The 27,323-nt window shown below is 48.1% G+C and overlaps 1 protein-coding gene across 1 annotated transcript in view; it reads right to left on the reverse strand.

Moving 5' to 3' along the window:
- Positions 1-25,475, reverse strand: part of LOC147662596 (endoplasmic reticulum resident protein 44-like) — a gene marked incomplete at its 3' end in the record, with an annotated part of 141,954 nt that extends 116,479 nt beyond the window's left edge. Inside the window, exons 1-2 of the mRNA XM_086951047.1 lie at positions 25,434-25,475; positions 9,103-9,218 (exon numbers count right to left, since the gene is read on the reverse strand). Coding sequence (XP_086807173.1) covers positions 9,103-9,202 — 100 coding nt within the window. The remainder of the gene's footprint in view (positions 1-9,102; positions 9,219-25,433) is intronic.
- Positions 25,476-27,323: the final 1,848 nt, after the last annotated feature.

Consider the following 27,323-nt stretch of genomic DNA (forward strand, 5'->3'; position numbering starts at 1 on the left):
GGCCACTCTTATTGTGGCATTCTATTTGGGCTAAGCCAGAGACTCGATTCACTCAAGAGATTATTCTTGATTGTATAGGTTTGGACCACTCATTACGTATACAGTGGATGAGATACATTCATTTCTGGTATAACCTTTTATTTGATGTTGATGTCTTTCTTGATCCAGAACAGGCAGCCGCCATTTCCCAAAAAGAAATTAAGTTAACGTTTTTAAACTTTAAAAAGGTTGAGCGAGACAAAGTGCACGGTAAGCTAGCCACCGTGAAGTTTTATAAAGACCTGAATTGAACTCCGGGGCTACAATCTTACCTTGTGAACGTGACCCGTCCATCTCACCAATTTGTATTAACCCGTGTCAGATTGGGCATCGTACATCACCTTGTTGCGTTCCCAATCCAGAAAGTCAGATCCGAGACTCCCTGCCCGTGCGACAATACTTCACGCCAGAGTTGTTGCCACTTTTTACTTTTTTGTAAAGGTTATCACTTCCTTAGGTTAAAATACCTTAAGCCTATTTTTATAAAGTATAACACTCGAACCACAAAGACCGCATTGATGTTACTATCCTCATTGGAGAATGTGGATATATGCTTTTTTGTGGCTACCTATATCTTGAAATGTACAGCTGCCAGGAAAAGTATAGTGCTGTAACCCCCTTATACTTACCTGTCTGTACCGAACGACCTGTATATACCATATAGAAAAAATATTTTTAACACTGTATTATGTTAGTTTTATGCTCTCTTTGAGACGTACAGCTGCCAGGAAATGTATAGTGCTGCTATTATTTTATACATTCCTGTCTGTACATAAAAGTTTTATAACAGTTTTGTAAATATGGAATGATTACTCATGTTTTATGCCCACAGTATGTATTGTAAGGTCCTTCTTTATATCCCAAATTCATTCTTTCATGCCCATTTGAGCGGTCCGGATTTTGTTTGTTTTAATGTACAGCTGCCAGGAAACTTCACTTGTTGTGACAAATATACTGACTTCCTGTCTGTACACATATGATTCTTTTGTATATATCCCCATATTGCTTTTATTTTTTAAATTACTAACTGTTGCCCACCAACTGTTGTACATGCTTCCTATTTTCCCTTTTTTTGCACCACTAATGTGAATATTGTGAATCATTTTGTATATATATGGTGTTGTATTTTAATGTTGCTTGTATGATTTGTATTTTCAAATCGAATAAAAGCTCATGAATTGAATTGAACTGTACATTGTGTAAGCACAGCACTCAACGTGTGTGTGGACTGGAAGATACTGAGGGACAGCCACTACCCCATTTTACCCAGTCATCACAGGAAGAAGCTTTAAACTCTGTCCTGATAGGGAACGACTTAGGCCTTAACTGTTGGGCCAAGGACTTTCCACTGCAGTGCTCCACTTATGTTGGATGTGGTTGGGCTAGCTTCATTGATTTTATGTTAATATCTAGAAACGTTTTAAATTTTATCATGGACTTGTTGCGAGAATTCTTCGTTTTTGGTAGACTGTCTGGGATTACCATTAACACCATCGCCGCTGCACCAATTCCCCCCCGGTGCTGAACTTTTCAGATTTACATCATTTCATGACGAGCTGGGCTCGGCATCAGCGTGCGAGGAGGCTACGCCATGACGAGCCCAGCTCGTCATGTGTGGAAGGGGTTAATTGGGGAAAGTCCCAATTCTTCCCACTTACCCCTGCTATCACGGAATTCCCATTAGACTTCCCCTTAGAGTGGTGTCAGTCAGATTTGCGGTACCTGGGTATTCAGGTGTCCAAAGATCGGGACGAAACATTAAGATTGAACTATGGTACTGCTATTACGACACTGACGACAACTGTAACCCATTGGATATCCTTGCCCCTTTCAATGGCTGGCAGAACCTTGCTTATCAAAATGGTGATATTGCCTTGCTTCTTGTATTTTTTTCTTAATATTCCATATTACCCAGGAGCCTTTTTTTTCCAAAACATTGTGATCGGAGCTGATCCGCTTGGTCTGGGGCGGGAGACAGCCAAGGCTGAAATAGAAGGTCCTGGCGCAGCCCTATGATAAAGGGGGATTTGACATTCCTGACTTTGAGGTTTATTATATGAGCGCGCAGGCGCATTATGCCTATCACTGGATGGCGCCCACGCCGTTTATGCCACAACTACCTGTAGAGGATTGGATTGCTCAGCCCTACCCCCTGAGCGGTATTATACACTGCCCTACTAAAATATTGGAGACCCCACCTACAACGGTATCATGTACGATTGATGCCTGGCGGCGAATTGCTCGCACCTTGCGGGCTCCACTGTTATATGCCCCACGCATGCCACTTACCTATCACCCGAAACTAGAGCTCCTACAGGAAACTGGGTTTCAAAACATGTGCAAACGAGTGCAGGTTACCACATGGGGGGGGGACTTGTTTTTAGACGGAGTGTTTCGATCCATGGAACTGTTCTTTAAGGGTACCACCCCCACATCACTAGAGGTTTTTTTATTATGTGCGACTACGACAGGGTATGAGAGTCATCCTGCCAGATTTCCCTCGAGAGCCTGGTTCCACTAATTGCTCTTTTGCAATCCACAGATGGCACGCACCTAGTATCTGGTTTGTACAACAGTATAAGGACACAACGTAAAGGGATAGAAAGTTGAGCTAGGCTGCATTGGAGTACTGACTTGGGGGTGGACATTACGGACGAGCAATGGGAGTACTGCTGTTAACTAACACACAATATATCAGCTAGTTGCAGATTTAAAGTTATTCACTATACATTTTTACAGAGGGTATATTATACTCTTGAAAGAAAGTTCAGATTCCAGCTCTCTGATACTGATCAGTGTGAGAGGTGTCGGAGTCACGGTGCTGGTTTTTACCATTTGGCCTGGGAATGCTCTGCTGTGAAGGCAATATTGGTCACAGATCCATGCAGCCCTAGAGGTTATGTTAGGTATCACATTTGACAGAGACCCCCTAATCATGCTACTAGGTCATACTGTGTCTATCCCCAAGGGCTACAGAAGACTCCTTAACATTGCTTTGTTATTGGCTAAACTGAGACTAGCATGTCGTTGGGGGAGAGGGAGAGCCCCAAAATGTAAGGACTGGCTGCAGGACATTACATATTGTCAGGAGCAAGCTGCGATATATGCAGAGACTCAGCCGCTGGCATCTAGGCCTGAGGACATCTGGGGGCCTCTTCAGACCTATCTCCTACGTTCGGCGGCCGACAGTCCCGAGTAAGAGGAGACAAGTACTGCCCTGAACACAAACATTGGGGTGTGCCTGTCCGACGAGGGTAGGGAATTGCTTGTATAATAGTTTAAGGCTGTGAATCGCTGGGATTAAAAGAAATGTATGCTAATGTATCCGGCGGAGTGATGATGTTTTATGCTGCAGGCTTGCGTCTAATCTACATATGTATCTGGATTTGAAATTGTATTTGCCTATGATCTGACAATGCCTTCTGAACTGTCACTGCATACTCATGTCATATGCCATTGACTCACGACTTGCTCAATGTAAGATACCCACTTTCCGTACAATACTCACAATCTTGTATGTTGTGTTTGACTTATGAAATCTAAAATAATTTTTAAAAAATTAAAAAGTTTATCATGGACTTTGTGGTGGAACCTCACTGCCCAAGCGACCATAACCCCCTTATTGTCTCCCTCGAATTAAAGATCCAAGCAGGGGAGGGCATTGATCGCCCAATCCATTTCCAGCAGAACAAGGGTATCAGGTTGAATTGGGGCAAGATTGATTCCCTCAAATTTGAGGGAGATATTGTCAAAGGCTACCCCCACTTAGTTATGGGGGTGTCTGAAGTCAGGCTCTCCTCCAGAAGATGTTGTTCAGTAGTTTGGGTCACTATGTGCTGAGGTAGCCGCAAGGCTGGCAAGGAGCCCCGAGCCTGGGGAACCCCAGGAGGCTCAGTGGTTTAACTCAGATTGTTCTAGGGCCCATAAAGACTTAAAAAGGGCGCTCCATGTTATCCCCGTAACAGAGAACAAAGCAAAGTGGCAAGGCCTCAATATAAAACAATAATTGAGGTTAGGAAAGCAGAACTATGAAGTTTAGTGTGGGAAGAACTAGAGAGAGTAGGAGCCCTAAAATTATAAAATCGCCCAATATTTGTTGAAGAAACCAGGTAGATGGATTCATTGATACTGGGAAATGATTGGGTTGCTCATTTTAATGCTATTTTGAATCCCCAAAACAAAAGGGTTGAGGAACACACAAGGGACTTGCCTCTTGACCTAGTTGCAGCTACCAAACTCGGTCAATCTATTACAGTAACTGAGGTGGAGGAGGCGCTAGCCCTGGGTTACCGCCTGAAAGCACCAGGTCCTGATGAGGTCCCCCTTGACCTTATTAAAAATAATCCAAACCTGTGGGCACCCGTGCAGACAAATGTATTTAGGGCACTAATTATTGGCCCAATTCCGTGACCTGGAAAGACGCATCAGTGGTACCGATTTTTTAAGAAAGGGTAATAGAAGTGACCCGACCGGTTATAGGCCAATATCGTTCATTGATGCCACTGCCAAGGTATTGGGTAGAGTTCTCCTTGCCCGGCTGGAGACCTGGGCAACCACCACAGGGGTGATATCCAACACGCAATATGGTTTCAGGAAGGGGCTCGGCACGACTGAACAATGCCTAAACCTATCCTTATTTATTAACAAATACCTGAAGGCCAGGAAGGGCTCGATCCACCTGGCCTTCATGGATTTGTCTAGTGCCTTTGATACTGTTAATAGAGAGAAACTAAGGGACATGTTGGAAAGTTTGGGGGTGGAACAAGCTCTGGTGTCTCATCCGTAGGCTACATTTCAACACCTCACTCTCCATAACATATGGTACCCAAGGAGAAAAAAATGGAGCAGATAGCTTCAACAGAGGGTGTCCGGCAAGGGTGCATCCTAGCCACCTTATGGTTTTTAATTTACACAAATGGTGTGGAGGCTTCCCTATTAAATAGAAATCTGGATTTTCCCAAGATTGGCAGCAAATCTGCCCCTTGTTATCTTACGCTGATGGCACAGTGCTAATGTCTACAACAGCGAATGGCCTTCCGAATTCCCTGGATACTTTTATTGATTTTTGGATGTCACTTGATCTTAAACTTAATTTTACGGAACCATATATCATGGTCTGCGGCCCTAAGAGTACAACGACCAATATCTTTGCAGCACAGGACAAGAGAATAGAAAAGGTTGAGAATGTTATGTACTTGGTTAACTTATTTAACAATAAACTAAGCTGGGACCCACTTGTGCCAGCAAGAGCTCACCATACAACTAGGGTGGTGGATGGCTTTTCGTTTTGCCTGCAAATTAGGCCATAAGCCTGAGAGGGAAAGACTTGCGCTTTAAAAATCCAAATGCCTGTTGATTGCAACATATGGCGCAGGGTGTGGGGGCGTCACAATACACACAATACACAGCAGTTACAAATAGTGGAAAATAAATTCACTAAAAGGCTTACGATGACGCCTAATAGTGGCCCTAACCGCCTAAGTCATGATGAATTGGGTCTAGAACGGTTAGAAGACTGTATATCTTGTGCCCCTCTATTCTTATGGGCGACAATTTGGATTTCTGAAGAACAAATGTTCTCATGAGAAATAATAAGAGACTGTCAAGACTTGGCCAACTCTTTAAAAATACCATGGCTTGGTTTCCTGAAAGAAAAAGGTTAATAAATTGGATTGGGGCATTTTTATGATAGCCTACCAGTATTCCATTGAACGCCAAAGTTATTATCAGAGGCATTACACTCAAGGGGAAACACGCATTATTTTCATCAAGATGAAATCGGTCCAATGCACTTGTCCCCTGCCCCATTGCAATATTATTTAACATTCACTACTTACTCGCAGATTAGATTTTACGTAACCAGATTTCGGTTCGGTATTGTGTATTTTTTGATGGCGTTTCCACACCAGTGTGGTTGGGCGAAGGATCTCTCTCTTTGTCCATGTGATAACCTTACAAGCCAAAGCACTCTGCACTTTATTCTATTTTGCACTTTATATAAATTGGCATAGAGTAAATGTATAATTCCATTGTTAAAGCAAATCCGCCCTTGAACAGATGTTGATGGTTTTAAATATTTGTAATCATTGGCTATCCCCTGATATTTGTAGTGCAATATTCAATTACATAAAAGTATCTTTGGCCAATAGAAAAATATATGAACTAGAACACATAGGGCTGTCCCAGTGAAACTGTCGCATGTACAGAGTCGTAGACCCTGGTATTTTAGGATTTGTTTTTAACATGAAACTCAATCCCGACAAGACCGAAACTCTTCTCATCTCAAACAAAGAAGACAACCCTCAAATCGAGTGGCTGAAGTCGATCGATGCTCTTAAAGGTTCTCTCACGCTAGCTGATTCGTTAAAATCTCTGGGCTTCACCTTAGACCCCAAACTAACCTTGACAAACCACATTAAGAACTCTGCAAAAAGCGCATTCTTTAACCTCAGACTGCTGAACAAAATCAAACCTTTCATTCCCAACAAGGACCTCAAACTAGCCACGCAATCTCTAGTTTTATCTAGACTGGACTATGGGAACTCAATCCTAACAGGCATCCCCAAATCACACCTGGCTCCATTAAAAACAACATTGCATGCGGCAGCGAGAATGATCACAGGATGCAAAAAATCCGACCACATCTCCCCTGCACTCAAAGAACTTGAATGGCTCCCGGTGGATATGCGTAGCACCTTCAGAACGGCCTGTCTAACCCACAAGGCCCTCCACACCGGAAAACCAGAATACCTGGCAAACAAACTCACAAAAGCTGGCCAAAGTAGAATCTTGAGAAGCTCTAACTCCCTGCTGCTCATCCTACCAAAAACCAGAAAGAAGAAAACTGCGGACTGCTCCTTCTCAGGAAATGCCCCCAAAATATGGAACTCTATCCCCCCGCATATCAGAACCATACCGTCCTATGCGGAATTCAAGAGCCAACTCAAATCCTTGTTCCTCATCCGTTCCCTAGGTCCTGGGTAACTAGGATCAACATCCATCCCCAGAACTATGTGAGAACTCTGTATCCTATTGCCAAGAAGTCCTACTGTACGAACTTCTCCTCTCCCCTAACTGTCATTTGATGATCACCTTTATTTGTTTACTTGTCTTTTTGTCCACCTTTTCATGCCTTTACTGTAAAGCGCTCTGCTACCTTCGGGTCTTGTTAGCGCTATAGAAAACTTCTAAATAAATAAATAAATATTGATTAGATCGTTTATATACTGTGATAACGTCTTTGTAAATCTGATGGGTGTTATGAATTGTCTATATAACAACGGATAGAGTTAGGGAAATTGCACTGACTATGTGAGGTGGGAACTCCTGGTCCCCGGGGTTAAATGTAGCAACAATGGAGGAGTACCCCCTGAAGGAAAAAGTAGAGAGGAATCTCTACTTCTAGAGCGTAAAGCTCAGGTCAGCACAGTGTGCCCCAACCAGTTACCGGACAGTGCATGTCCTTAAAGAATACCCCTCACTCACCAAAAAGGGTGTCTTTTCCTTTTTACACCAGATCACTATTTTGTGGTCTTTAAATTGAACGAGGGCTGGACGCACCTTAGCGTGTGCGGACCACCCTGTCCAATCTTCACGGTCCTGACGAAAACCAAAGAATTTTTTTGAATGGTTGAAACATGTACACCTAATTTTTCTTTATTCACATAGCACACTTAGCTATTTTTAAACGTATTACACTTCTTGAGACACCAAAGCCTTCCTAGTTAGGCACAGGTGCCACACTGGTTTTACAAGGGTTCAAGCACTCAAGAATAAAGTCTTGAAGTGAGTAGTTTTGGCCCTTTTTTAACACACTTATCACTGTAATTTTATGCACATATAAAAGAAAAAGAAACCCGCTCCACTGTAGTCAGGTGTCGTAGCACACCCTATGGGCAATCGGCCTATGGGGTGGGACCCCGATGATGAAGCATGTCACCAACTAGGTTGGTGAGTGACGGGTCTTCTTTAAGGACATGCACTGTCCGGTAACGGGTTGGGGCACACTGTGCTGACCTGAGCTTTACGCTCTAGAAGTAGAGATTCCTCTCTACTTTTTCCTTCAGGGGGTACTCCTCCATTGTTGCTACTGTTATGAATTGTCACCAGATGCTGAATTTTATGTATCGTGCTCATTGGAAGGTTATGGATTTTAATTAATCTGGAAATTCTGGAGGTCTATTCAGATGCTGTAAAGCCCACTAGAAATGCACCTTTTCCTACTTATTGAGAAGACTCTTATGTGAGGTTTTTAGCCGCATCGCTGCGGCGGCTTTTCCCGCTGTGTGCGGGAAATTATGGAAAGCAGCTTTACATGACGAGCTCAGCTCGTCATCTGCACACGACCACCGTGGCTGATGACGAGCTGGGCTCGTCATCAGCAGCGAAGGGGTTAATGTACTGAATGTTTTTCTTACTTGGCTGCTTACTTTCTTACTTGGCTGCTTACTTTGGCTGCTTAAGCCAAATATAGATTTATTGATAATGATTATGTATAGATTTGAAACAGATCAACAGAAAAATATTTATATGTTGACTAGCCAAAAAGAGGACAGACTTAACACAGAATAGCCACACTGAACAAGAATAATATTGCCCACAATAATGGTGTCACGATTTCAAAGAGTGGGAAAGAGGGGATTACTATGATTGTTGCCACAATGGTTAAACTGCTTACTATTCAAACGACATGGCCAATTTAACCTACTAATAATTGGTTAACGATATGTTGTTTTTTAACATACAATGTTTATGCATGAATAAAAATGAGTGGTAAGAAACATTTCGCTTCTACCCTGCTTTCTTGCTTTATGGATGGACCATGACGACATAGCAAGGTGCTCTCTGCACCCTCGAAACACATTATAACACTGTCACCCAAATTCTGCAACATTTTAAAACACATATTTGTTATTTAATGATCAATGAAACCCCGCAGCAGAAGGTATGTTTCACTACAATGTTCCTTTTACAAATACAGCAAAATCAAACAGTTTAACTTAAGGACAAGTATAAATGCGTGGAACCTTTGGATTTAAAATTTAGAAATTGAGTTTCACTTACAGTGTTGATCGCAGTCGACTCTGGCAAACAATATTTGGTTGTTGTTTGGAAATTCTTCTTTAATTACATTTGAGGCTTCCTCAAAAATAGGATGCAACATCTGACTGAATCTGCACCTTTTGAATTAAAGATCATATGATTAACGAAAGAAAAATAGACGATTAAACAAACGTTAAGTGCCCATCATACTTTATTGAATTGTTAACCATTATTTATTTCTGAATTAAGTCGCAAATGAGATGTGCCACCTATAACAAGGAGGTTACAAACCTGGCATTTATAAGAGTTAATCTTTCAGAAAATGTCAGTTAATGATAAAGAGAAAGCAATTTGTGGCAGCATTAATGGTAACCAAACATTATAGTAGACTGACTGCTCTACCTAGCCCTAATATCTTACCTACATCACTAGTAATCAAAGCAAATGAAAAACACAATTTGCCCTTAAAAAAAGAGACTTTGACAAAGCTAGAAGGTGAGACTTAGGTTAACATGGCACCTGAGAACACTACGACTTGTGCCAGATAACTGGATTTTGTTTATTGAAAAGCAAAACAATTTCTTACCAGAAACATTTAAGAGGAAGTAAAGGTTTATGAAGACTGAAAAACATGGCTGTTAGTGTAATGGGAAGGGCAGAGGTGTGAAAACGTAGGGCAGAGCAAGGTTAATGGGCTGGAGAAAATAAGGTCATCAGTAGTGTAAGAAATAGGGATATTAGCTGCAAATGAGGAGTCATGCGCAAGTAATACATCTGCAATTGTTGCCTTAACCAATTGCCCCCTGTAGCACTGGACTCTCTCAGGATAGTGAAGCAGCGCAATCCAAAGGGCACAGCTTTCACTATGCATGCCTTTACCACACGTGGTGAGTATATAAGAGGGGAGGGGGGGGGGGGGGGGAATGTATGTGTTGCAGAGGTTTAGAGGTGGGTAGTGGTATAGGCTGGTAGGGGCAACTTTAGTGTTATGGGGTGGGTAGTGGTAAGGGTAATTGTAGGGCTTACATCCCAGTCCCAAGGCCTACTCGGCAGAAGTTGTGTGGGCTAGCAATCCTAATTCACTGACATGCAACAACACCACTCAATAGATGGTTGTCTAGTATTTTACAAAAGGAAAGTACATTTATTACACACACATCACTAAATTACAAATATGTACATAGAATGGATGGAAATATCTTTGTGTTGAACCTCATACCACATTGGTACCCAGTGGATCATGAACCCCATAATCACCACATCCCCTTGTATACCAAGTGCAACTTCACAATAAAAGGGGGTGTAATTTTAAAAAGGGCAAGATTCTGTCAGGGTGGTCACCACATCAATATATGGCAAGCCTATTCAATATGTCGGTGGGGTCACTACATCAATATCTATAAAACATGCCAACTGGCTTTGTACTATAAACCATTATCAAATGTTAAAGTTTAATTTAAATCAATAATCGTATACAAATCTTGAATAAACATAAGCATTGCAGCGTTCATCTATCAAAGTCACTAAAATGCTGTCAAAAAGCATTTCAATTCAATAGGAAACATGCTTAAGTCTTTCCTTTAAATACCAACCAATAGTATAGACTGTATTAATGTTTAGACACTTGTCTTTAAAACATACATTTTAAAAATAGATAAATTCTAGTTTTAAAAAAAATAAAATTAAAAGAAACACTACGCCTCGTTCCCCTGCTTGCAAACCAGGTTAATACCCGATACACCACCATTTAATACATAGATTCTCAATTCCCCTAGCAACCCAGCATTAAATAATTAATTGAACCTATTGTATGGCTAGTCCAAACATTTAAAAAAATGTTGCCAATGCGCATGTGCATCATTATGACTGCTTATGTCACATCTTTTAAAATGCGGTATTAAAATCAAACGACGAGGGCGTAGCTTGGAGCGTCAAGATGGCAGTCGCACTCTAGGAGTGCTCCGTACCCCGCCGTCATACGCCCAAGCATCCTTCACCATTGACGCGGTAACCATTGCCTGGTGCCTGGCGCCATCCTCCTGGTGTGACACGGAGTGATCTAGTAAAAAATGTCACTGCTGAACAGCTGGGAGCGGCATTTACGGAGCAGCGGACCAGACTGCCTACACAAGATGGGGTGCGGCCTGCATCCGAAGCCACAAGACACTGGTGAGTAGCGTGGACAGCGGCCCATTAGAAGCAGCCCGGACCCTCGAAGTTCAGAGCATACGCCCTACTGTGGACCTTCCCGTTCAAATAGAAGGTCCCAATGCTGCACTGATATTCTGCCAGGACACAAAGGTGGTGACGCAGAGGTGGCGACTCAGAACTGGTACGGGCTTACCACCCGAAAATAATGCTGCAGCAGAGAAAGTGAGCACGGAACCCACCGGCAGCTGCTGCTGAGTATGTGGCCTTGAGGGGGGTACCGAGTCCCGAGAGAGTGCGCTGGCTGGGGGCGAGGCTCAAATGTGCTGAGGCGGACCCGCCCGAGGTCCCACCGGAGGCATGGGCCGAGAGCCGCCTCTGGCTTGGGGACGCAGACTGCATGGCTGCCTGAGCTGGTGCGGCTCCACAGTGTGGCCCCTCTATACCCGCATCACTCGGCACACACACAGATACTGCACTAAGGCCCCGCGAGAGTAGGCGACACCGAGAAGGGGGGGACTACATTTAGACACCTGAAGGCCTCGGGGCTAATCTGAGACTGCTGAGGAGCGATCAGAGGCGGGGCACGCAGAAGGGCCTGATCAAAGTTGATGTGACAGGAGCGACTTCTGGGGACCCGACCCTCTGGAGCTCATTCCTGACGAAAGGGCGGTGCCCAGCGGCCTGCGGAGGCCTACGCGGCCCTGTGCCCGCTCACATATTACTTGGCAACCTAGCCCCCCACCAGGAGGGACCCGGGGTGACTGATCGTCTTGGCGCTGCGCAGCACTCTAAGCTCAGAACGTGCTGAGGTTCTCAGGTGGCACGTGGAGGCCAGAGGGATTGGAGAGGCCCAGCAGATAGTGATCTGGACCTGGACTGTGGGGCTGCAGCAAAGAAGTTGATCCTGTGGTCTGATGCAGGGCTACTGGCCTGGGCCAACCCTCCACCCCCTTCCCCTCATATATCCCGGCAAGCAGCAGGGCTGGGGAATTGATACGATAGAGGCGCTGCCTCTCTCCCCACAAAGACGATCTGAACAGTCCGGACCAATTCAAATGGCCCAAAAGAGTGCTATATACCCTGGAGCGGTCTTCTGCCCGCGAGCCAGTCCGCTCAGTTGTTTGAGACCTGCTACGATCTGCTGCTAACCCCTACACCCCCGCTGTTTTGGCAACTGGCGGCCTCTCCGGGGGTGGCCTGGCAGAGTTGCCCAGGCTTGGGCGACGCAGGACAATAGTTGGAGGACAGGCACTCTGCCTTGTCAGGAATCTGCATTGAGACTGAATCAAGCCTTAACCTTCCCCCAGCTTTGCACCGTAACCGCGATGCCTCACGCCTGTGCCGGCTGCCCGGGCTACGAGCCCGGTAGCTCCCCTACTGTTACACCAGTGGAGACAGAACAGGACCCCTTTCACCTAGGATACACACCAAGGCCTTAATCCAACATCCTAGCAGACCGGCAGCCTTCCTTTAGGTGCACTGTGCCAGACAAGATAATATCTCTGGGGCGTGGTCTCGGCGCGGAGGGGAATGGCTGCCTAGTAAGGGAGCTCCATGCGCCGGATAACCTATTCATTAGATAACATCCTTCCAATCCCCCCCCTACGCACTACAGACCCCCAGGGGCGAAGACTGTGGAATGGGGCACATGGCGGTGTGGTCGTTGTCACCGTACCCCCAGCGTAACTGTCAAGGCGAGCTGCCGATCCCCGGGCGGACCGGCCGAGAAAATGGCGCCGTGCTTGAGAGACTCTCCGAGATCTGGCCGGCGGCCTGCATGATGCCGGGTTAAACTACACTGCAAGACCAGTGGCGGAAACCCATCTGTCAACTGGTTTGTTAGAAAGACGACCTTAGGGGGGAGGGCAGAGGCTCTCTGCCTGACCACCCCAAGTTCCACCTCTCCTTCTAGAACTGGCCGAGTGCGGTCGAGAGGCCTCCGGGTGAGGTTCCTCTCTTAGGATCGTACAGGTCGAGCAATATGCCACTACAGACGGACACCACACAAGGATAGATTCTTAAAGTCTTTATCAGTAAACTAGGCAGGTTATCTTAGTAATACAGTACAAATGGATCGCGGGATCCTCAACGTCTTTGGTAGCTGCGGGAAGGGGGTAGCGGGACAGTCTCTGTACCAGTCTGGTACGGGGATACCCTGCGCTTAGCTCTCAATCCTCGAGCCGGGTGGTTCCTTAGGGTCGGGCCGCGCCAGCGCCAGCAGGGCTCCAAAGATGGTTTCAGCGAGGTCGGGCCGCGGCAGCGCCAGCAGAGCTCCGAAGATGGTTTCAGCGAGGTTGGGCCGCGGCAGCGCTAGTAGGTCTTCAAAGATGGTTTCAGCGAGGTTGGGCCGCGGCAGCGCCAGCAGGTCTCCAAAGATGGTTTCAGCGAGGTTGGGCCGCGGCAGCGCCAGCAGGGCCCTAAAGATGGTTTCAGCGAGCTTGGGCCGCGGCAGCGCCAGCAGGGCTCCAAAGATGGTTACGGGGTTCGAAGTAGGTGAGTTCTTCTCGGTGTCTCGACTCCAGGATACAACTCCCGACCCATTCCAGGGCTGCCCCAGATATAGGTCTGAAGTCCTTTGATGTCCGGACCCTCGCACCTGGGGGCCAGAGGGGCCGGGATGAGACCGACCAGACACTCAGCAGGAGGGTGGAGCCAGCGCCCAGGGAGGCAGGAGGGCGATCGAAACCCGGCGTCCGGGGGCGGTTGAAGGCCCATCGAAACTCTCATCCTCCATGATGTGTCAAGTGGCCGATTTACCACCTGGGCGGATCTTGGTGCCTCAATGTCGGGGCTGCGTTGGGGCCGCAGCCGGGCCGAGGCGACGAGGCCTGGATGAGGAAGGCCCAAGATGGAGTCGGGGCCTGCGAGGGTGGCCCAGGATAGGTATCGGGCCCGTAGTGTGGGCGAGTCGGGGTCGCCATGTCCTGATGGGGGGAGAGCTGGGGGTCGCCCGTGGTGGCGGCTCTCATACAGGGTTGGAGGGGGTCTCTTCAGCCCAGAGGACAGGGACGATGTCGTCCAGGGCCCGCCAGGCGGGGGGAGCGGGACCACGCCATGAGGCCGGTTCCAACACACGTCCCCCCCAGCCGAAGGCAGGGAGAGTCACCCATCTTCTTGGGGGTCCTCCTCGCCGAAGCGGAAGAAGCGGGACAGGCCGTCGGCGTTGGCGTGGTCGCTGCCGGGGCGATGTTCCACAGTGAAGTCCATCCCTTGCAGAGAGATGGACCAACGTAGCAACTTCGGGTTTTCCCCTCGCATCTGCATCAGCCACCGTAGGGGCCGGTGGTCAGTTTGCACCCGAAAATGGGTGCCAAAGAGTTACGGTCGGAGCTTCTTGAGAACCCACACCACGGCGAAGGCTTCTCGTTCGATAGTACTCCAATGCTGCTCTCGGGCCAGCAGACGCCAGCTGATGAAGGCCACCGGCTGATCAATTCCCTCGGTGTTGACCTGGGACAGGACTGCCCCGACACCATGCTCGGAGGCATCTGTTTGGACCACAAATTCCCGGCTGTAATCGGGGGCTTGGAGCACGGGAGCGGTACACATCGCTATCTTTAGGGTCTCAAATGCGGTCTGACACTCGGGTGTCCAGTGTACCCTCTGTGGCTGCTTCTTCAAAGTGAGTTCAGTGAGGGGGCCCACAATACTGTCATAATTCTTTATGAAGCGCCGGTAATACCCAGTGAGCCCCAGGAAGGCTCGGACCGCTGTCTGGGTGACCGGGGGCTCCCAGGCCAGGATGGCGTCGATCTTGGGTTGGAGTGGAGCCACCTGACCGCTACCCACTTGGCGTCCCAGGTAGGTCACGGACCCTTGGCCGATCTGGCATTTGCTTGCTTTTATGGTCAATCCGGCCCGGCGGAGGGCTGCCAGGACCTCCTGGAGGTGTTGAAGGTGTTCAGCCCAGTGGAGGCGGTATACTGCTATATCGTCCAGATAGGCGGCGCTGAACGCTTCTAGTCCCGCCAACACCTTATTCACCAGTCTTTGGAATGTTGCGGGGGCGTTCTTCATCCCGAAGGGCATCACCCTGAAGTGTGAGTGGCCATCGGGGGTTGAGAAAGCGGAGCGTTCTTGGGCGCCTGGTAAGAGTCCGATTTGCCAGTAGCCGGAGGTTAAGTCGAAGGTGCTCAGGTAGCGGGCCGCCCCAGGCGGTCGATCAGTTCATCAGCCCGGGGAATGGGGTGGGCGTCCGTCTGGGTGACGGCGTTCAACCCCCGGTAGTCCACACAAAACCTGAGCTCGGGAGCCGCGCCCGGGGCGGCGGCCTTGGGGACCAAGACGACAGGGCTGGCCCACGGACTGTCAGAGGGTTCGATCACCCCCAGAGCCAGCATCTTGGATACCTCTGCCTGGATGCAAGTCCGGTGCCGCACAGGCGGGCTGTCCCCGGTGTCGACGTCGTGGACGCACCACGGGGTGACTCGGGGGTGAGAGAGAACAAGTCCGCAAATTGTCCCAACAGCTCTTGGCAGTCTCGGCGTTGCTCTGGGGATCAGGAGGCTAAGTTCTGATCTGACAAAGTGAGGTTTGAGCCTGTTGGCGTGGAGGACCCGGAGGGGGTTCCTGGGGGACTCCATGTCCACCAGATATGTGACAGGGCCCTTGCGCTCCACCACCTTGAAGGGCCCAGTCCACTTGTCCTGGAGGGCACATGGTTCGACCAGAGACATGACCCATACTTGTTGGCCGGGCTCGAACTCAATGGACGAGGCGTTTTGATCATACCAGCGCCTCATGTCTTCTTGGCTGGCCTCGAGGTTGGTTTTGGCAAGTTCCCAGAAGCGCCGAGTCTGGTTTCGGAGAGTCAGGAGGTACCGGTACACGTCGGGGGAGCATCTTGGGCGGCCACCTCCCAGCCTTCTTTGACCAGGCTTAGGGGACCCCGGACGGGGTGCCCGTATAATAGTTCGAAGGGGCTGAACCCCAGGGACTTCTGGGGGACTTCCCGATATGCGAAGAGAAGGCAGGGCAGCAACATATCCCATTGGCGTTGTAAGGGCTCGGACCACTCTGGTTCTTCCGCGGGGGGGGGGGGGGGGTGGCGGGTGGCCCGGGCGGCCATGGATCGGGTGGTCGCACAGGCCCATTCAGGGAGGCCTAGCATCCCCAGATGCTCTCTTCGCTCGACGTCAGCCCAGGGGGAACTTTCCAGATCGTTCCCGAGGAAGCAGTCAACGGGGGCATCATCCCGGATGGTCACCTTCAGTATGCCCGATACTCCCCCCCCACTCGAAGGGAATGCGAGCCATCTGGCACAGGCTTTCAGAATTGTCTGTGGACCGTACTGGGCACAGTACATTGGGCAGGATCTGGTCTGGGGTCACCAGGTGGCCACGTACGGCCGTCACACTGGCTCCCGTGTCGCGGAGGGCTTCGGCCCAGTGTCCATTAATGGTGACCCACTGGCTGTATTTCTGAGTGTTGGCCGGAATCGGTGCCCGGGGGACCATGTCTCTTTCGCCCAGACATACCAGGGACATGGCGGCGGGCTCCCACTCAGTCTGTTCTGGGTCATAGTTCTCTTCCTCGCCACTCTCCTCTACCAGGGCGGCGGCGGCGATCTGGCGGTGTGGCGGACCAGTTGTGCTGGGTCGCTGGTTCATCGTGCAGTTGGGGTCATTGGCATAATGACCAGGTCGCTGACATTTGTGGCAGACGACGTTTGAGCGGGGCCCCGGCCGGGCTAGGGGGGCTCCTCCCCTGGCCAGGGAGGGCGAAGTGTTGGCCTGGGACGGCACCGCGGGGCGCCCCGGTTCCTTGTTTGTCCGGCTCTGCCGCCTTGCGGCTGGTGGGACCCCTGGGGGGTTCGGCCTGGGTCTCCCATCGAGTTCCGGAAGACCCGGGTGCTTTCCCAACGATCGGCTTCGATGGCAAGTTTACGGGGCTCGGTCAGTTTGCTGTCAAGGAGATGCTGCCTGAGCTCGACAAAACAGTTGTTGGAGAGGTGCTCCCATACAATGAGATTGAACAGCTGCTCGTAGGTGGTGACTTGGCTGCCTTTAATCCACCCCTCTAAGGCTCTACTATAATAGTTCACATACTCCACCCAGGTGGTACCGGGGATTCTCTTAGTCTCGGAATCGCTGCCGGTACATCTCGGGGGTGAGTCCATAGCGAGTAAGGAGTGCGGCTTTCATGTGCTCGTAGGAGGCCATTTCGGCGTCGGGAAGCTGTAGCAGGGCGTCTCTCCCCTAGTTGACGAACCTCCCCCACAACCCGGCACCCCAGTCTTTTTGCGGTATCCGGTGTGAGGTCATGGCTACTTCGTAGGCTTTAAACCATTGTTGGATGTCGTCGTTTTTATAGTACTCTCTGACGACATCCTTGGGGATGTGGACCTTGGTGTCCGCAGGAGGAGGTGGGCTCCGGCTCTCGGAAGCGCCGGCCACCCCGTTTTTGGCCTTTATCTCGAGTTCTTTCAAACCACGCTCACGCGCCAGCCTCTTCTCCTCTAGATCCCTCTGCCTTCTTTTCTCCTTCAGGTCCCCCTGCAGCCGTAACTGCTCGAGGGCTATCTTTTTCTCGGCCAACTGTAGTTCTCCATCCAGACGGAGTCGGGCCAGCTCCAACTCGTGGAGCCGGCTTTTTTCTCGTTCTCGGGCGTCTTCGTGGGAGAGGCCCGTGTTTATGTTGGCATTTCTTTCCTCCGCTGGGGTTGTGATGGCTTCCGGCTGTGTATCTGGGATCGTGATAACTTCGTTCTGGGGTGGCGTTACTCCTGTGTCTACCCAAGTTTGCAGGGCCTGCTTGAAATCGTCCTTGGTGCTTAGTCCAGTGGTAGCGATGCCCAGGTCTTTGCAGAATTGTTTCAATTCTTTGTGGCTGTAGTCTTCCAGCCGTTCCATCTGGAACTCTGCGGTTGGTCTGGTTTCCTTGGCAGTCATGGTCGTGTGTTTGCGTTAGTAGTGGACGAGTCGCTCTCTGTACGATCTGCGTCGGCTCGGATCGCACCGCCTGCCACCAATGTTAGAAAGGCGACCCAAGGGTGGGAGGGAGGGAGGGAGGGAGGGAGGGTGGGAGGCTGGGTAGGAGGGAGGGAGGCTGGGTAGGTTGGGAGGGAGGGAGGGTGGGTGGGTGGGTGGCCCGGCCTTCTCTGGGTGTTACCGCTCTACACGCGGTGAAGCTTGTGGAGGCAGAGCTACCTCGGGGCACTGGCTGAGTCTGCGGCTGGGGGCATTGCCTGGGAGGCGCAGAGATCTGTTGGCTGTTTAAGCGGTCGGAGGGCTTGGGGTCTTGTGGGGGGCTCACTGGCTGGGAGGGGCTGCTGGAGCTCTGCTTGGGGGCATAGCGGGACTGCCTGAGCTCTATAGTTCACAGGAGAGTGGGCGGAGATTCCTGGCTTGACGAGGGCACTACGTGGATCACGGACTAAGAGTTGCTGGAGAGGTGCTGCAGACTAGAGTGCTAGAATCAAGAGGGCGTTGCCGAAGATTGCCTACAGGGCCTACCCTCATGGAAAATACAGCGCGAGTTGGATGGTGCTGAAGTGAGGTTATAAAGACACGGACACTGAGGCTGGTACGCTACAGAGCTACCAGAGCTGCATGACCGGACGGCTTGCATCACCCAGAGACTTTCGGTGTCAGTATGGGTAAGTCGGACCCCAAGCAGGCTAAATTACAATTTGAAAACAAACGTAGTACTCGGGCCACTGAAGGGATGGGAGACCAGTCGGAGCTGCGAGCTGCTTCGGGCTGGCGGAGAGTGCCGGACATGACACCAGGGCCATACTGCTTGAACTGAGGGCTAGCATGAGAACGATAGATAGCAAACTAGATGCATTGGCGACTGGGCTGGACATGGTGAAGAAGAAGGTCGAGAAACATGAGCAAAGACTAGACGTTCTAGAAAATCGAGTGTCAGACACACATGATGCGCAGGCTGAATCCCGCACGCAGCTATTACAGATGGAAAAGATACTGGAAGTATTTAGTGCGAAGAATTAAGATTAAGAGGCGCTGTCGCGCCGTAATAATTTACAGATTATTGGCCTATCGGAATCCACCCTGGTCTCCAAAATGGAGACGTTTGTTGATGGCTTGCTGCGTGAGCTGTTTAGACCTGCACTCTCTGCGTTGATGATTGTGGAACTAGCACATCGTTAGCTAGGACCGAGGCCCAGGCCCGGCGCACCGCCCCGCCCGATTATCACACGTCTTCTGAACTATGCCGACAGGGACGCGGTGCTAAAAGAGGCCAGAGCCAAGGACCCAGTAGTGTATAAAGGGGATACATTATCCTTCTTCCCGGACTACACCCCGACAGTTCAAGCGGCGAGAAGAGTTTGTTTATGTGAAGAAACTGTTAAGGGCCGCGTTGGTGCCCTACGCCATGTTATACCCTGCAAAATTGAAGATCACACATGAAGAACAGGCACATTTTTTCATGGACGCAAAATCTGCCTTGAAGTTTACAAAGCACATCTGCAAGGCCAAACCTCGACAAAAGGCACAAGAGGACATGCCTGGGGCGTCCGGATTGGAAGACACGTACTAATGTTTGCGAGAATGGATTGAGACTTGTGGGGGTGAAATGACTGGGCACTCGCATGATTGATGAGGTTTCATGGCCCGGGATGGTAGATTCACTGTTAGATATATAGGGGCGGGTGGTTGGAGCGCACTAGCACTGAACAAGTTAGCCCCGGGGAATCCATCTAAAGTGCTAATCGGATCATTTGGACATTGAAGTGCGCAGGGGGCATGAGGGGGGGGGGGGGGGGGTTTGGAGATTTGAACATGTACCTGAATGCTGACATGGACAAATCTAGCCCCGTCTCCCACCGCACCTCTAAAGTAGCCAGGAACATTGGTTGTGCTATGGAGGAGTTCTGTCTGTGTGATATTTGGCGTGTGCGGAATCAGCAGGTGAGAGAGGGTACGCACAAGACGCCATCGCATGGGAGTTGGTTGCGAATGGACTACTGGATGATTCGGGGTGGAGACTATGGATTGGGTAGAGGATGTTAGAAATTTGGCTAGGACGCTGTCTGATCACAGTCCGGTGCAATTAGATGTGGTGATCCCGACAATTAAACATCGCCCCTTTACGTGGCGACTGCGTTCCGAGGCTCTGCTTGACCCATCATATGAGTCTACAGTACGGGACACCATAGAACAATACTTCACTATTAACAAGGGCACTGTAGCCAAGGCTTCGACACTCTGGGAGGCCTTTACGGTCACGATCCGCGGGGTATGCATTAGCACCTCGGCAGGAATACTGAAAGATTTGAGAACACAGATGCAAAACATGGAGGATAAACTACGTGAACTAGAACGCGCACACACAGAGGCACCCGAGGAAGGTAAATTAGCAGGCATACAGGAACTGCTGAAAGATTACGAGGAGTTGGCTGATACAGAGGTCAAGTACTTATCGCGCAGACACACGGCCCGCCGTTATGGGGAGGGAAGACAATCGAGTCGCACACTGGCGTTTAAAATTAAGGAGCGGTTAGAACAGACACACAGATAAAATTGTAGATGATAACAGCAAAGAATACAATGACTCAGATGCCATTGCGGAACAGTTTAGGGGCTTTTATACTGATTTATATACGTCGCAAGGGTCTGCCTCGGAGGCCGAACTCGAGGCTTACCTGGAGAACGTGGCGTGTGCTTGGCTCTCGGATGTACAGAGGGAGTACTTGTGTGCACCTATAGACTAGCAGGATGTTAAAACAGCAATCTTGGCGTTGTCAAATGGTAAAGCGCCTGGACCGGATAGTCTCACAGTCTAGTTCTATAAGAAATATGCCGAAATTCTTGCACCGCATCTCTTGGAGATGTACGCAGAAGCACATGACGCAGGGAAACTGCCACCGTCCCTCAGACAGGCGTTGATAATCACGTTGCTCAAAAAAGCCAAGCCACCAGACAAGTGTGACTTATCGCCCGTTGTCGCTGATCAACGCCAAGATACTGGCTAAGATTTTGGCGATCAGACAACAACCCCTGATCCAAAACCTAGTTCTGCCCAATCAATCTGGTTTCATACCAGAGAGATCCACTTCGCATAATTTAAGAACTGTCTTCTCCCTGTTCCATGTGCTTGAACTAACAATGTCAGCGGCGGCAGTATTGTTAGATGCTGCTAAAGCGTTCGACTCGGTGGAATGGTCGTATATGTATTATGTCTTGCGTCGCATGGGGTTCCCGCCTTTGTTTTTACAGTGAATAGCGGTACTATATACGGAACCAACGGCTAGAGTGCGTGTTGAGGGAATAACCACAGAACCATTGGTAATAGAGAGGGGCACACGTCAGGGGTGCCCTCTCTCCCCGCTTTTGTTTGCAATGCTGTTGGAACCCTTGGCTTGTGTAATTCGCCAGTGACACAGGGAGACAGCGCTCAATTTTAACTATCGACCAGTCGCCATCTCGCTTTACGCGGACGACATGGTGCTGTTTGTGCGTGAACCCTCCAAGTATCTAGCACAACTCCTCCAGGAGTACGTTCGTTTTGGCCGCGTGTCTGGTCTTTGTATTAATTGGGATAAGTCTCTTTTTATCCCGCTGACAACAATTGCCACAGTGCAACCTGAGTTGCAGTTCCCATTGGTGTGGTCAACGGACCAAATAAAACACCTTGGCGTCTGGGTTCATCAGGACCAGAATACGGTAGTTAAGGAGAATTTCATGAGGGCATACACGAAGTTGGAGAGTCAGGTGGATGAGTGTATCTCGCTGCCGCTGTCCTTGGCAGACCGCATTGCGCTCATCAAGATGGTGGTATTACTGCAGTTCCTTTATCTTTTTCTTAATATACCAGTGACACTGACATTGGGGTTCTTCAGGAATCTTCATGGACAGCTACTCCGACTAGTATGGGGAGGCAAGCACGCCCGCGTCAAATGGTCGGTCCTTACCGAGATGTATGAGAGAGACGGCTTCGGAGCGCCGGACTTTTATGCATATTACTTGAGCACTCAAGCCCAATATGTGTTCTATTGGTATAAGGACCATGCGTATATTCCCCACGTCGCGTTGGGAGGAGGGAGACGTGGCACCGATCCCATTACACAGCGTAGTCACTCAAGGGGCGCGCGGCATTCCAAGAACAGAAATAAACTTGGTGGATGCTACTATTTCTGCCTGGCAGAAAATAGGACACCTAGCGTGGAAATTACCACTGTACACGCCACATATGTTTTTGGAACATCATGCTGCCAAGTCCGTGACACATGAAGCGCCTTCCATGCGACTACTTCATGAAGCTGGCTTCCAGCGCATGCTCGATATCTACCCGGATGGCTTTTTTGTCACACAGGCCGATTTACAGTAGATCAGTAACCAGTCATTGCTATTCCGGTTTGCGATGCATCGTTTGCAACAGTCAGTCAGGGTGCATTACATCACTTATCCTTGCGAACCCCCCACGCTTTTGTCTTTGCAGTATGCAATTACCACACCGACTAACAAGCAGTTAATTTCCAAGCTCTATAAGATGATTAAAGATGAAAGTGTGAGATAATCTAACGAGAGCTGGGAAAGATGGAATGAGTGTTTGCCTGATCCGATTTCGGAAGCAGATTGGACATACATATGTGGCTTAACTGGGACTATCAGCATGAATGGGAACTTGCGAATAACATCCATCAGGTGTATTATACTCCTGCACGATTACACAGATATGGCCTGCGTGCTTCAGATCATTGCATGCGTTGTGGGCAAGGAAACACATATTTTCTGCACTTGGTGTGGGGATGTCAGAGTGTGTTCGCGTTTTGGACAGCGGTGTTGGATCATTAAAGGACATGTGTGTAGAACTTCAGAATACCCCGCTCACATGCCTACTTTGTTGTGTGCCTCAAATCAGGGGAGTGATTGGCAAGTTTGTGCGATTGGCTTTATTATTGGCGGCGCGTGGAGTGGCGATCTCATGGGGGGTAGGCGCAGATCAAAAATGGATATGTGGATAAAAGACCTGGTGTACTGCAGAGAGAATTTGGAAACCTATGCAGAGGAGTTACCAACGGCCTCGAAACCTAGAGACATTTGAGGACCACTGCGGACTTATCTACTAGCTAAAAGTGCCTGATATTGTTTTAGAGGAAGGACCTGTGGGACAAGTCATGTAATCAGCGCAAACTTAAGCATTGTAGAGACACAATTGTATAACTCAGTCTAGTACCATACCTAAGATGTGTGTTGTTGCTTTTTCTTTCCTTATTTTATTGTGTTTGTAGCTATTTTGTTGGAAGGGATTCAATTAATTCTGCATTTATGGAACACGCTGTGGAGTTTATTGGAATCCGGTAGAGAGTTTATCAACGGGATCCTGCAGCATTGTTGCAGAACGATTGTGAATTCCTTTGTCTCTGTTTTTATTATTATTATTTTTTTTGGTTGCTGATTGTATATTCTGTTTTTTGCTTCATTAAAACTTTTTAAAAAAAAATAAAAATAAAAAAGATAATATCTCAGAGACTGCCAGGGCTTCTGATGAGTAACACGACAAGTGGCCTTCATGCTATTACCTACCTGTAGAGCGGCAGGACTGGCCTTATAACAACTGGACTTTAACATTTCCCTCCCCCTGCATGCACGTCAGGGGCACAGTAAATATCTCTCCTACTTCAACACAACAGTCTGCACCCTGGAGTGACTAAAACTGAGAAGGCCAACACCCATCTGTCGCCATGGGGAAGGATCGACGGCCTAAGCCTCCCCCAACACAGACCAAAATGGATCAATATACAACCACCGAGCTGGGAGCACCGACCGGGCCCACTGAGAAACCTACTCCGGCCATGGCAGACCTCAACACGATCCTGCACGCAATCAGTGCCTCACAAGCCTCCGTTGCAAATAAGATCGGCGAGGTCCAGATGGACATGGCTGTTCTCCTGCAAGGCCTCCGAAATGCAACAGCCCGAATCACAAACTGAATCCTGCATTTCCAACATCGAGGATGCTGTTACTAAACTAAAAACTCACACTAAGGAACTGTATGTTTATTTATTTATAGGCTTGTATAGCGCTAGACTCGACTCCCAGAGGAGTATCTCTGCACTTAGTTCACCAACAGGCAGAAGAAACAGTGCTTTCAAGATCTGAATAAGAAAGAGACACTGGAATTAAAACAGAAAGGTCTTCAATAATTTCCTGAAAGCTAAATGATTAGTACATAGCCGGAGGGTAGCAGGCAGTTTGTTCCAGAGACTGGGACCCAAAAATGAGAGAGCTCTACCGCCCAATCTCGTCCTTCTGATGGACGGAACCTGTAGCAAACATTGATTACTAGAGCGAAGGGTGCGTACAGGATTATAGAGAACAAACTTCTCAGCCAGGTACAGAGGGCCTGAACCATAGATACTCTTATTAATAATACAACAGGTCTTAAATTTTACCCGTTGTCGAATCAGTAACCAATGAAGCTTTTCCAGGAGAGGACAGGAGGGAGTTGTGGGCGGGGCATTAAGAACTAACCTTGCAGCGGTGTTCTGAACCACCTGAAATCTACTTAGTAAGTTGCCATTTGCTGATATTATCAGCCCATTACAGTAGTCCAGGCGGCTAAGCACCAGAGCCTGGACAAGGGTCCTTCTGGAAGCATCTGGCAATAAAGGAAACACACGCCTAAAGAGTCCAGTTATATGGAAGCAAGACCCAGCTGTTTGGTTGTCATGCTCCCTTAAAGACAGCTCTTGGTCCAACCGAACACCCAAGTTCTTTACTGTCTGCTTAGGACTGGGGACGGGGCCCAGATCTAAAGGCCACCAGTCCGGCGACCACAACAATGAAGCCTCTCCAAACAGCATACCCTCGGTTTTCCCTACATTGCATTGCAGGAAATTCGAGGCCATCCACTGAGACACAGCCCTCATACATTCAGAAAAAGAATGCTTAACTGCAGCAGTCAGTCTGGAAAGGAAAAAGCAGCTGAGTGTCATCAGCGTACGACACAGGAATAAATCCATATGACCTCATAAGATCTTGTACCGGTGGGGGATGAACAATTGCTTGCAATGTGAATACCTGCTCATATGTGATTACTTTAAATGCAAATAAAAACCAGTTTGAAGAAAAACAAAAAAGTGGATGCTGCTTGTTTAGAGAAGCATCAAGAACTGTAAGGAGAGCAAATTGTGAATATAAGAAAACTAAATACCACACATGCAAGATTTCAACAAATTGTATTATCAATATTGGTATGCACCTTCTATAACAACAGAAGCTAAACATACTTACCAGTCTGCATAAAAATTTACTAAAGCAATATCTGCATGGCCTGTAAATAACAAAAAAGAAAAATTACACATTATGAAGAACCTAATAAGTTTGCTTGTTTAAAAATACACATTAAGTCAGACAGTGATATGTCAAAAAGGTAACCAAAATAATATTTCCTTGAGACAAGTGGCAAGACAAAGCAAACTGAAAGTCCCTTCATCTTTTACTTTACAAAGAGCACACCACCAAATGAATTGGCATAAATGTAATAAATCTAACTACAAATCCACAAACATTTTGTTTTGACTGTGTCCACGGTGCATTTTGAGCACTTATTTTTCAAATGAGTGAGTCGATGTGGCTAGCAACAAGCAAATAGCTTCATCCCATGTGAAACAAACATTTTCAATGCAATAGGTCTCACATTTGCGAGTTCAAGCTATCGCCATTGTAAATGACAATGCCTTTTATCAGTTTTCAAAAGCAATATATATATATATATATATATATATATATATATATATATATATATATATATATATATATGGTATGGTAATTTCTTCAGCTGATAGCTTAAACACTTTCATAGTATCCGCGCCCCTTTCTTTAGACGCTGCTCACCGTATTCAGGTTACAGTGAGCTGCGTCTATAGAAAGGGGCACGGCCCATATTATAGTGAAAGTGCCATACGGGGCGCTTTAACTTAAAAAATTAAATAAAAAATAAAGCAAGTTTTTGTAGCATGGCCGCTAAAGTGAAAGCAGACGACGCTGCAAATGAAAAAATTAAGACATTAATAACAACAAAGTAAAAGGGGGTGGCGATGTTGTGGGTGGAATAGGGCAAGATCATTTAAGAAAAGAACAATTGTTACTTACCTGTAAACAGGAGGTTCTCCAGTATTGGTGTCTTTCATAGATTACAAAAAACAAACGTTGTGGAGGGTCAAGGGGAATATATTTAATGACCTGTCTGCTCGCACCCCTACTGTCAGAATACAAATCACAAAATAGAGCAGAACAGGTCTGGAAATGGTGTGTAACTGAACCAGTGACTATGAAGCAACAGGATGCATAGGTGAACCAATGCTGTTGGAAAATGTTGGAAACCAAGAGGCTAGTACAAAACCCATCAGCCCACCCTTACGGTGGAGTTTACGTCACGTGGGAATTGCTGACCAAACCAAACCACATCCAGCCAATCAGTGCTGGTGTGGGAATGGATGTCAGAAATCTAGCCATGATGTTTACCATGAAGTGGACTTAATAATGTGCAGTGCTTTGGTGGTGGTGATAAATAAAATTGGCTACATAGATACTGAAGGAACGTGTATACAGAAATCTATGTGTCAAGGTTTAAAAACACGCCTGGTAGTAAGACTACCTCATGGCGCTGTGCAGAGTGGTCGACATGTTTCAGCTTACGGGGAATTCCCCAGCTTTCTTCAGGACCTTAGGTATAGACTAGCTACTGCAACTATGACTACTAGGTGGTATATTAGGTGAAAAAACGACAGTAAGTGTTACTAATAGATACATTCATAGATACATATCTACCAGGAATCTCAGTGCTTGAACGTCCACTGGCGGGAAAGAAGCATGTCTTCTTCCTATCAAAAAACAAAGATAATTGTACAACAACACTAGTTCACGCATACACCACCATTAACGTCCAGAGAGACCGTAAAGAAAAACACACCTGCACGAATAATTGACATTCTGCATATATAGAAGAAGCATAATAGCTTAATCACTTAGAGGCATTTCCTCCTAGTGATACTCACCCAGCCTTGTGTGGGTGAAGACCTCACCTCACCCGGCAACCGCTCGGGAGTATGAGGCCCCGCTCTCCGGTGTAGAAAAAAGGAAACAGTGAGAAACTCTACCATGCCCAAGCCAATTGCTCTA

The sequence above is a fragment of the Lissotriton vulgaris genome, unplaced genomic scaffold, assembly GCF_964263255.1.
Source record: "Lissotriton vulgaris unplaced genomic scaffold, aLisVul1.2 SCAFFOLD_4119, whole genome shotgun sequence".
NCBI lineage: Eukaryota > Metazoa > Chordata > Amphibia > Caudata > Salamandridae > Lissotriton > Lissotriton vulgaris.